General features: G+C 36.0%; 1 protein-coding gene across 13 annotated transcripts in view; it reads right to left on the bottom strand.

The window, feature by feature from the left end:
* TCF12 (transcription factor 12) overlaps positions 1 to 12,240 on the bottom strand; it is a 288,139-nt gene that overhangs the window by 53,001 nt on the left and 222,898 nt on the right. For all 13 annotated transcript variants that reach the window (XM_043494002.1, XM_043494000.1, XM_043494005.1 and 10 more), the window contains one exon: positions 9,203 to 9,255. In XM_043494002.1, coding sequence (XP_043349937.1) covers positions 9,203 to 9,255 — 53 coding nt within the window. The remainder of the gene's footprint in view (positions 1 to 9,202; positions 9,256 to 12,240) is intronic.

Raw genomic sequence — 12,240 nt, forward strand, 5'->3', positions numbered from 1 at the left:
AAAATATTTACATTGAATTGTGTACTTTTCCCCCTGCCAATAAAAGTTATTTCCCCACCCCCAAAACCAAATATCAGATAAAAAATAATGAGCTTCCTGATAGAGAGTCTGTTTTTCCCAAGGACTTAAACAGCAGCTTACAAAGGAAACCTCGAGCAGGACACCATAGCTCATTTTTCCTTACTTCTTTGGTACTAGTTGCTAGTTAAAAAATGCTCTTCAATATTCGTGCACAAAATCTTTGAACCAAAGATTCAGAATTCTAAGATTCTCAGTGAAAAAAAACTCCAAATGTGTTTATTTCTAAACAAAAAGTTTATGATGATTAACTAGATCAAGCCTGGCGAGATGAACACCTATAAATTATATCGTCAGCAGGCAATTAAAACAAATTCAGACTTTAAACTGTCTGAGAATTGCATGTAGCTACTTCTTGAGGAGAAAAACAGAAAAGTATGCATTGTCTAGAAGACAGACCTCTACTCATATAAACATTTATATAACTAATAAATTAAAAAATCCTGAAAGCATGCCATCATGTTATTAGGCAAGGGGAAATTATCCATTTATCACATATTGTTCAGTGAAAAGATGCAGTAGCTTGCAACTTCACAATAGTACTTTTTAAAAAAAGAAACAGCCCAGAATATAATAAAAACAAAATAGATACAAAAATCATAACATTAAGTCAATGGGGTCCAATTAATTTACACTAGTGTACTTTCAAATCTATATCAATGTTTAGTAGTAAAAGTTTTACTGTTTTCCAGTTCAAATGGATGGTTTTTAACTTTAATATCTATATTTCCACAAATTAAAAAAATTACCTGATATTAAATAAAAATAAGATTACATATTAAGCCAGTATACAGCATTCCAGAAAGTAAACCTTATACTATACATTGATATCAGATTTCCAAACCAATTCCATGATGGCTACATGTGAAAACAGGAAACAATAATATTTTAAAAATAAGAAATTATGTAGTTAGAAAATTGAGTTACAACAGATGGGAATGGCTTTCATTCTAAAGTACTATATATTTTCAGCATGTGAGTTATTTTATATATTTAAATAGAAATAAAGATGCTTCTCATTAGGTGAATTATTGTAAGAGCTAATGAACAGCAGCAACTTCTATCAATTCCTCATATTCGTGTATTGTACAAATATTCCTTATTAGTGATACTTATGGATTTATATTAAATATCAAAGCAAGGAAGGTATTCAATATGCACCATTATTCCCAGCTTCGGAAAGCTTCAGAACTGTGCTGAAGATTTTAGATATTTTGTAAAAACAAACAAAAAAACCCCAAGCAGTTTAATAGATGGCTTTGAAATGTCCTCAGGTATATCTCCCTATGAGAAGCACTTAGTTACACACAATTTCATTTATGACAAAATGTATGTATAAATTTGTTTATTATCCTTGACAAATGAGTAAGGAGTGTTACCAAACAACCGTACTTCCTATTGGGCCAAACAATCACCACTCCACAACATGATAAATAAATGCAGGCACATTATAAAAATTAGATGTGAATTAAATAAGAGATTTTAAAAACTTTCCAAAGTAAATGATTCCATGCTTCTGTTACTGAAAGATGTAAAAGATTAAGTAAGTTACACATCTCTTCATCATGAACTTAGTATGACCAAGCAAATGTATTTGAGAAATTAAAGGGAGATAAGGGGTCCCTCTGCTGGTCCAACTCTAATATCATTTTACTTTATTTTTTATTTGTTGCTCAAGTGCAATATGTTTAGCATTTCTCACTTACTCCCCTAAGTGATATATAGTAACATAGCTACTGATAGGTTTCAGAGTAGCAGCCGTGTTAGTCTGTATTCACAAAAAGAAAAGGAGTACTTGTGGCACCTTAGAGACTAACAAATTTATTAGAGCATAAGCTTTCGTGAGCTACAGCTCACTTCATCGGATGCATCCGATGAAGTGAGCTGTAGCTCACGAAAGCTTATGCTCTAATAAATTTGTTAGTCTCTAAGGTGCCACAAGTACTCCTTTTCTTATAGCTACTGATGCAGTTTTAAAATTTTCCAGTAGGTGGTTCAAAATCAAAACCCTGCTCCATATGAAAAACAGGATTTTAATCTATTTAATAAATTAGCATCATAGAAGCCTTAGGAAACTTTATGTCAAAGTGCAGGTAACTAGCTGTATAGAAATATAAGCTCAGAGGCACATTTCCTCCCCCCCCTTTTTTTTTGGTTCTCTGGTTTTACTGCCTGGCAAAATTCTTCAGCAAATGAAGCTGTCTGGATGTTCTGTCAAAAGCAAATGACAATCCTTTTGTCATCTATAGCTAGGGATCTAGCTAGTACTCCCTTAAGGAATTTTTTTTAATAGGCTACCCAAGTTATCACAGCAAATGTCATGAAGTCTTGTGATTACATCTCCATGATTGTACAACCTGTTTTCTTTATAGCCTTGAAGTGCCAAACCTCAACATCACAAGAAACTCAATGGTACTAAAATGTTACGCAATTTTAATTCCATTTAAAATTTATACTCAGAGACTAGAACCAACATCTGCATCTTTGTCTCAGGATGACAAGTGAATCAGTAGTCTAGAAAACTTAGGTCTGAAGTTTATTCAGGAGTTTAGACAGTTTTTATTTCACTGCAATTCTTTTCAACAGTAATCATTTTTTACTGGCTATTTCTGATAATTACATGGTTAGATCACTGCCAAAGCAGCCTGTCTAGCATTTGTATTGATCAAGCAACCAATCAATTTAACAGCATGAATCAGGTAAAAGTCTTATAGATATTACCATCTATTACTCTTCTAACAGACTGCAAAGATTTTCAAACAGCCTTCCCACCAAAATCACAGTGAACATTATCAAGTGACAAACTATAAGAAATCGTCTTTTTTACTTATAAAAGCTTTACTTCCCCGCATTTGTTGTTGAAACAAAGAGCATCATCAATAATGGGGATGAACTGGCACATAGTCTGCTGTAAAGCGGTAGTTACAGCAACAACATATAACCTCTTTGTAAAGTTACAAAAGCTGCAGTCTAGTCATGTTTGGTTTTATTAACATTTTTAAGATACATATAAATTTAAGACCTTTCTATCCAGATCTCAATTATAATTTAATAGCACTTAAACACATGCATCTGGGATGCTGTGAAAACTTAAACAGATTAGCTAATGTCAACAGAAGGCCCTTACAGCAAGTCCTGAAGACAGCTGAGGAGACCTTCTGGCAGATATAACATGGGAGGTAATTCTACAGACGTGATCCCTAATTGAAGCAAGCTCTGTTTTGGCCCAGTGCAGTCAGAGGATCAGGACAGTCAGCCTGGATAACTCATCTGATTTCAACTTTGTTAGAAGGACATTGTTGAGAGATGATCACTTACGTACCCTCGGCCTAGATCAGTGAGCGCTTTACAGACTGTCAGCAAGACCTTGCAACAAACCAGTTTGCTACTTACTGACAGCTGGACATCTCTGCTTCCTCCACCTCCATAATCAAGGAGCAGACAGGAACCCACATGTGACTGACTACTACTGCTTCCAGATCAATTTCAAGGGAGGCTCAAGTAAAATTGAATTACAATAATCTAGTCTGGAGATGGTGAAATAATAAAAGGCCTAATGAGGTCCATCACACAGAAGAAAGGGAGAGACTGCTTGGAGAGGGAAACAGTCACTGCTTAAGAAGAGTAGGGTCTCAACAGTAACATTTTTTTGGTATGTTACAGAATTTTGTGACCTGGACACTTTAAACATTTACTATTTATTTACTACTTTACAAACAAACAAAAGGCAACCCTGAGGAGTTTACACTTTGATTTAGACATAACAAACAAGGCATAACAATGAAAAGTGGTGGTGGGAGTGTGGAAGGACAGGGGATGGAGGTTACCCAATAAGTAGTCCTGAGTTCTATGTATTCTAACCCACACAATTTATTGGAATTAGTCAACGAGATGCTCTCAGTTTGCCAGTCAGGGAATTTTGCATTAGACCTGGCCACATCACCTATTGACCTCAGAACAACCTCAACATAAGAACGGCCATATTGGGTCAGACCAAAGGTCTATCTAGCCCAGTATCCTCTCTTCTGACAATGGCCAATGCCAGGTGTCCCAGAGGGAATTAACGGAACAGGTAATCATCAAGTGATCCAACAGATAGGGACACCATCCCTGCCCATCCTGGCTAATAGCTATTGATGCACCTATCCTCCATGTACTTATCTAGTTTTTTTTTTTAACCCTATTATAGTCTTGGCCTTCACAACATCCTCTGGCAAGGAGTTCCACAGGTTGACTGTGCGTTGTGTGAAAAAAATACTTCCTTTTATTTGTTTTAAACCTGCTGCCTATTAATTTTATTTGGTGACCACTAGTTCTTGTGTTATGAGAAGGAGTAAATAACATTTCCTTATTTACTTTCTTCATACCAGTCATGATTTTATAGAGGTCTATCATATCCCTCCTTAGTCGAATCTTTTACAAGCTGAAAAGTCTCAGTCTTATTAATCTCTCCTCATATGGAAGCCATTCCTTACCTCTCATCATTTTTGTTGCCCATTTCTGAAACTTTTCCAGTTCCAATGTATCTTTTTTGAGATGGGGCGACCACATCTTCATGCAGTGTTCAAGATGTGGGTGTACTTCAGAGTTTTCTGGCATCAAGGATAATTCTCTAAAAAGCCAGGACACTCCTATACTCCCCATCTGCTCATTCACTCACCACAGTGAATTTTACTTTATTTTTAATATCAATTATCAGAGCCTCAAACTCTGGAGTTCAGATAACCAGACAGAAGTTTGGAAATTTATCTGAAACTATGAATAAACTCAAAGCCCTACACATTTCCATCTCAAAACAGGTAAAACCAAGTTGCCTTCATGGGGGAAGACACCCAATGAGCTGTTACCTTCCTTCAGGCCAGTTTCCTATCTATTGCCCTTATGGAGCACCACCCCAGCTTTATACCTACAGGATTGGGGAGGTGAAAAACCATTCTTTTGAGAGCAAATGCAAGGCATCTTTTCCATTTCTCTTCTATGCATCCAACCCAACTCTCAAAGTCAATGTAAAGACTCGCAATGACTACCATGGGTGCTGGGCAGGACATTTGTGGTATCTCCTTTCTGTTTATTTGTGTCTCTTTCCCACCCCACCCACATGAACCAAATTAGGTCATTTTCCTTATTCTTGCTATGTCACTGCTCCACTATAGCTGTTCTTAATGGAGGAATTTGTACAATAAGTTGGCACACGTAAGTGGCATACATCCTATAGCTGGTGACATGTCAAGACTCCCATAATCAGTCTATGAATTCTTTTATCCTGAACATGATTCTAAACTGCACTTGAATCTAGAAACAGGACTTTGCTGGTAGAATATATTCATTGATAATTTCCTGTTAAGTGGAGTTTTAAACTTTATGTAAGAATTTTAAAGTACTGTCTGAAAACTTAGGAATATGTTGCCCAAAGTACGTAAGATTAGTAAAATATGCAATTAGACAGTGAATACATTAAACTTGGCATGTGGGAGGGGGAGGCTTAAACTTAAATAATTAGTACACAGGTAAAAATCAAGACTCCTCTTGGTAAACAGAAAACTATCTTAGAAAAAAGACAGAGGACTTGATTATCCTCTTGCATACACAGAAGAGTTGTAGATCTCAAGAAATTAGATGACGGCACATGTGTTTGTGCAGTAGCTGATTTTCTAAGATAGGCATCAATTTAAGCTGTGTACTGAAGGTCACAATCTTAGTTGGGATGAAGATGATGAAGTGGCAAAAGAAGGATCTAAAGGTATTTCCAGCATTAATCTTCTGATTTTTCACATTTAATACAGTTCTATTATTAATCTAAATTAAATGCTGATTATGGTAGTAATTAGAGCTGAATAAATGTTTCATACTGAATATTTACCCTCTTTCTCTGCTTATAGAATGTCCACAATTAGATTGCACTTTCCTCAGGTATTCAAATGCACTTGATTTGTTTTTTAATTATTTCCTCTACAGACTGACCAGTTCACTGCAAGTATTCAGTAAATGCTCTTCAAAATTTGAGGGCCACTGATTAGTTACAACTGTCACATGGCACTAGTTCTGTTCCCTGATTCTGACTGGATGAAGGTAACACTACAATCAGAAGGAAGACTCGGAGAAAGGGCTGGTGTTTTTGAATCTCTATGAGAAAGGTAATAGCTGATAAGCAGATACTATACAATAGTGTAAACATATGTCTTTCAAGGTGACACAGGCCTTGTGCGAGGCAACATTCTCGAAAAGTAGGTTACTGAAAAGATTTACTGGATAGGTTTAAGATTTTTTTTTCTTGCCCTTTTGCACAATATGCATGGATAGACCTAGATTTAAAGCACATAGTCAGATCTAACTGCCTGTACACAAGCACTCTCTGTGTACTTTGGGAATCCTTATCTCCCTGCTGTGTCAAGCTGAGTCCCACCCATATAAAATATACTATTTCCAGTGTTGTTTTGGGTCATGAAAGCTTAAAATTCACTGTCTGCAAACACTCTTGCAAATAAAACTCAGATGCTTTAATGTCTGCAGAAAGCGAACACAAAAGGGATGCAAGCAAAGCTAGATTCTTTCTGACATAAATTTCATTTGTCACTCACCAAAATGTTGGAGGTGTTCATCCAGATGTAGTAATTTTCTAGCTAGTTTGTTTTTCACTACTATGACACAATCAAGAACAAGTGGAAAAATTCATCTCAAAACAAATAGTTTTGCAAAACATCTCAAACCATAGGAAGATTATTTATTTAAAAATCCTTATCTTTCTAAAAGAGCAACGTTAGTTTTCCAATTAAATGAAGATTACCTAGAAAGTTAAAGTACTAAGAAGAAGCATCTATGTTTACATTAAATTCATTATAAGTATTAAGGGAATCTATCTTTTAGAAACTCAATTAGAAATGTCTTCCTATGGCTTGTAAAATATTTTAAGTAATAATTAAAGCCTCTTTCCCCTCCTTTGTTATTTTCCATCTAATGATGATTTTCATTTACTGAGTAGAACATCTGCAGCACAGAGATTAAATATGCTGATTCACTTTTTACTTTCGCCAAAATACAATCTGACTTGTTAGCATAGCACATTCCAAATAATTAGGCTGGTGTTGCTTTTCCTTAATTCTCACCTCAGAATTTCAAGACGTCACAAATTTCTGTAATAGTCAGTACAATTTAATTTTGTTCAATCTTTCACCAAAGACAATGCATTTTACATTAACAAAAAATCAGAGTTTTGTTTGAATTTGGCATCATCTTACTGGAAGATTACAATCAGGACCCTAGCCATTAAAATACATAGAAACAATGACTTTGCAAAATAGATCACCAGCATACTGATGACTCACAGTATCTGCTTTCTCTCTCCATCGCTGAGATTTGTTCAGTGTTTAATAAAAATCAGCCTTTTGCTATCCTGTGTCTTCATTTAGAAGACAAAAAATTAAATAAGAAACATTAAAAACATACTGCTTCTTAACATTAGTGTTGGGTAACAGAAATGAGATGAATTTTTCTTTCACCAATATGATCTCTTTACCTGGCCAAGGCAAATAAATATTAATACGTAATTTAACTTTTATGACTCTCCTACAATTATAGCAATAAATTAAACAAAAATTGCACTGTTACATGTTTTAGCTACTCTGTCATTTTTAATATATTTTTGTTAATCTAGAAGAAATCATCTGTTAACTGGAAAGGCACCCCTGCATAACACACAACTGTTAAAATGTAAATTACCAAACTATTTTTAGCTGCTGCCGAAAAAATATATTCCTGGCCTCGGGAATAATGATTTGAGGCATTGTGTTCATTTTGTTTATCAAGCAGCTATTCAGCCTCTAGTGGGGCCCAAGTGCTTATGCAAGCAAAAGCTTTTAAGAGTGCCTGCAGCTGCAATCCTGGCTTCCAGGTAGGCTGCAGGTTCAGAGCACAGCTGCCCCAGGCTGTCTAAACTATCTCAGTTCCATCTGGAAGTATGGTTAAAATGGGGTTTCAGATTCAGGTTTTTGTATATCACAGTGAAGGTGGGAAGTGAAGGAAAGGGGGGTGACTAGAAGACACCATCTATGCTTCAGATTTAATACAAAAATAAAATAAAATAAAAAAGATCAGACCCTTTTTGCTCCTACTGTATTATTGTTGCCTGTGCAGTGCATTCTATTCAGCCTATATGGCTTTGAGTTATGATTCATCCAACTGCACCTGCACCCATGTGTTAAGTACTGCCAAATAAAAGCCCAACATCCATTTACACAACAAAGAGATGTACCCCGCAAGGCAGTAGAGCTTCTCTCCCCTCCCCTCTTGTTTATTGTGAACAGGGGGGAAAAATCCTTCCTTCACTTCACTGGGGATTTTTCACTCCACGTGGATTTTTAAATGCAGATTCATTTTAAAACAATTTTCTTCCTTTAAAGAATAAAGTATATTTAATACCACAAAACACCCCTATAGCATTAGATTATCACAGCCATTAATGATTTTTCAACCAAAACCCTTCCAACCTTTTTCATCAAAGCCCTTTATTCTCAAAGGATAAATTTCCTAGCAAAGAGGGATCAACAAACTAGTTGCTTGAAAGCCTTCCTGATGGTAGGCTGAAGTTAGGAAAAGCTTAATGAAGGCTTTAAAATCCACCAGGGCTTCACAATGAACATCTGACTTGGTGATTTATGCATATTAATAACCTCAGTCCTACTGAGGCAAGCTGAGCCGTACATGTCCTCCGAATCTTAATGTCTTCAGCTCCATTGGGATTATTACAAATGTAAATTTCTAAGATTCTCAGCTATTAATCTCTGTCTGTCCTCCTGTTCAGCAACATAATGACTAATTAAACATCAAAAGACCTGTACAGGAGATCTTCTTTGACAGCTCCTGGCCCAGCTCTGTTCCCAAGAGGGGAATTCAAATGACAGGGACAAGTGGGTAAGTGCATATGAGTGAGGTACAAACCATTGCTATGAAATCTAAAAACTACACATCAAATGTGTATTTAGACCTTAGAAACTGATCCAAAATAGCTTGGCTGTTTATGGTCACTAGATAAAGCCTTCCTAATGATAACTTAAAAGATTTGTATGTCAAGTAAACAGTGCGCTTTGAGCCCAATTTGTTTACTAGAAGTTAAAAATTCAGTACTTACAGAAGAAGGCAAACCAGGGGGCACCTTTCTTACTTTCTTTGTCTGTAAAGGATCTGCACACAGAAAACAACACATTTCATCAGCTATGCTGTGTTACAAAGGAGTAACAAGAACGAACAGCCACACTAAACAACTGATTATTTATTTTTCCCACAATACAGTCCCCATTTTCTAGCTTTATGCATCTTTTCCTCCGTACCAATGAAAGGCGCCTTACACACATTACAAGAAGGTTACAATGACTAATACATTTGTGGCCTTTTCTACAATCCTGCCTTGCTCACATTACCTTTGATCTCAGGGGATTCTCTTTGTGGAAAGGCAGTCACCCCTGACAACAACAACACTATTAGGTACATCAATACCATAATGCATTCACTAAACAATGGCCTGTAAAGTGCACAAGGTGGATTGACTGTGGACATAAATGAATCCCCTGCTTGTGTTCTTGGTAAAATTAGGATTACAAACACCTCTTTGGTACATTAAAATCCAAATTAATGTAAACTGTGGCTTTTTAAAACAATAATTTCATCTAAATGGATTACAACATTCACATGCAGGGTTTATTGAAGCAACTCAGCTACCAGCAACAGTGAAGCTGATTAACCAACTAGTCAACATTCTTCGTAAATCACCAAGAAAATCCAAACCATCTTTCAGAACATTTGGAAAGTTGGAAATATGGCACCCACTTCTCTACACCACTAATTGACTTCCATGTCAATAGGGAAGCGTATGGCTGCATACATTAAGAACTGAAAAAAATGCAGAAAACAAAAAACTCAACCACTATAGTCAATGGGCAAATTAGATTTCCTGACATTACAGGTCTGCCTCAATAAATAACTGATCTGGTGACATCATCGTTTGCACTTTGGATTCCTCCAGTATTCAACCATAATCCAAAACAAACTCTTCCATCTTTAGAATTACAATAGTGAATTTAACCTTTGGTTGCAGCAAGCTGAAAAGTATCTTCTTCCTCCATAGTGTAATAAAGGTGAGGAAGTTCAGGAACAGAAAGATAATAAAAGCAACAAGTTTATTTTCTATCTCTCACTTCTCCTCAGGATACCTCTACTTGTATGTTCAGAAGTGTTTACACTGTATTTTCTAAAAATTATTGCATACATTTTCAAGGGGTGGTCCTTTGGTTGATAACACCCGTACTTTATAGCCACAAATTCTCAGGTCTTGAGTTCCAGCCACTCAGTTCCAGCAAGGACAACAAGGATTCTACTACAGATCCACAAAGGTTTATTCCCCTTGATTTTTGCCTTCTAACAAGCAGCATAAGATGGAGTGAAATTCCTCTGGAAACACCAAATTGGACCTCATCTTAAATCAAAAACCTGTGACACCACCCAATTTTATATAGTTTCCACATAAAATCATAATTAATCCTAAATTTTAGGTTTGTAACAGCACCTAAAACTAGACTAGCTTGACATGGTTGGAGGTCCAACTATGAAGGTTTCACATATCTCTAGTGTCTCACTTCACATTCAGTGTCGTTCCATACCAGTCCAGAGGAGACACTTATGCAGTTCTCAGGCACCAGTCCCACTCAACACCCAAGCGTATGCTCTATCTACAGCATTCTGTCACAGCTGATTCAATCAGCACAGGAGTAAAGATTAGATTCAGCAACTGAAATTGTGGCTATGTCTACACATTTGTGCCCTTTCTGAAAATCATGCCACGTTCACATGAACTTTGATTTTCAGGGGAAGGCAGTAATCTGAAGAGGATTACATTAATGTGAACTGGCATACTTTTAATTCGCATCTGTAGCGTCCACATGGGGGAGTTACAGTGCAACACTTTGGTCTGAACTGTGGAGCAGTGTAGACAAGCTCTCAGTTTCCTACATAACTGCCGATCATCCTAGCTCTAGCACCCCGGCCAGCCTCCTTGCAAGGTGTTTTACTGAATGTACAGTAAGACTACATTCTCTTTAAATGTTCCTGTTCTCAGCCACATCCTGGAGAACTTTTCAGATTTCTTTATTAACAGTTCTCACCTGTGTTAAGAAGCATGTGTTACAAAGGACTGCATAAAAAAAAGGCACTCTCCAAAACTAAATGGCAATTTGTGTATATAAATCTCTCCTCTGCTTTTTCCACCAAATGCATCCGATGAAGTGAGCTGTAGCTCACGAAAGCTTATGCTCTAATAAATTTGTTAGTCTCTAAGGTGCCACGGGTACTCCTTTTCTATCTTGGTGAACGAGTTTGAATATCAGAAATGGACAAACAGGAGTTAGTTATAATTTTTGTAAAGGATAATTCTAAAAAGTCTGCCTTTTCTTATTTAAGACATTAAAAAAAACATTACTTCAACATATTCAGTACCTATTTCAATAAGTCACACAAATGGATCATTTCTATTAACTACTAAAACTCCAAGAAAAGAGTACTCATTTCATGAAGTTTTGTTGTGGATAAACAATGGTTTAAATTGTAAAGTTAAGTACAGTCAAGTTACATATACTACGTAGCCAAAATAAATCTTCATTTGATGTATGTAGGTAAAAGTAGCACACAGGAAGAGAAGCCAGAAATGTGCAGAAATAAAGCAGAAAACGACAGCAATTTCAGTGACCTAAAAATGAAAACTACAGTTTGTGATAATTTTCTAAAATGGAAAATCAGATGGAGGGATCTTTTTAAAAAAAACTATTTAAAAAACTGGAGCGTGCATACAAAATGAAATATTTTCAACTTGGACTTTACATTATTTTGGATAGTTTCAGACTAAAGAGCATTTATATGATAAAGTAATATAAATGACTAAGCACTGGATTGTATAGTTGATACAAAGACCTTACAACTTGCAGTAGTCAGATGTTCTGTTAGTGACTAACGGTAATATGTACAGTAAGGTCCACTTATCAGAGCAACTCCAGAACATGAGGTACATAATATTATTTAATTTTGACCTATCTTAAACTCTCTTGAAGCATATTTTTGTTATGCATCTGATGGTATACACTAAATAAGAAGTCTTGTTTTCCTGTTGATTATTATACTGTC

The sequence above is a fragment of the Dermochelys coriacea genome, chromosome 10 (assembly GCF_009764565.3).
Source record: "Dermochelys coriacea isolate rDerCor1 chromosome 10, rDerCor1.pri.v4, whole genome shotgun sequence".
Taxonomy (NCBI): domain Eukaryota; kingdom Metazoa; phylum Chordata; order Testudines; family Dermochelyidae; genus Dermochelys; species Dermochelys coriacea.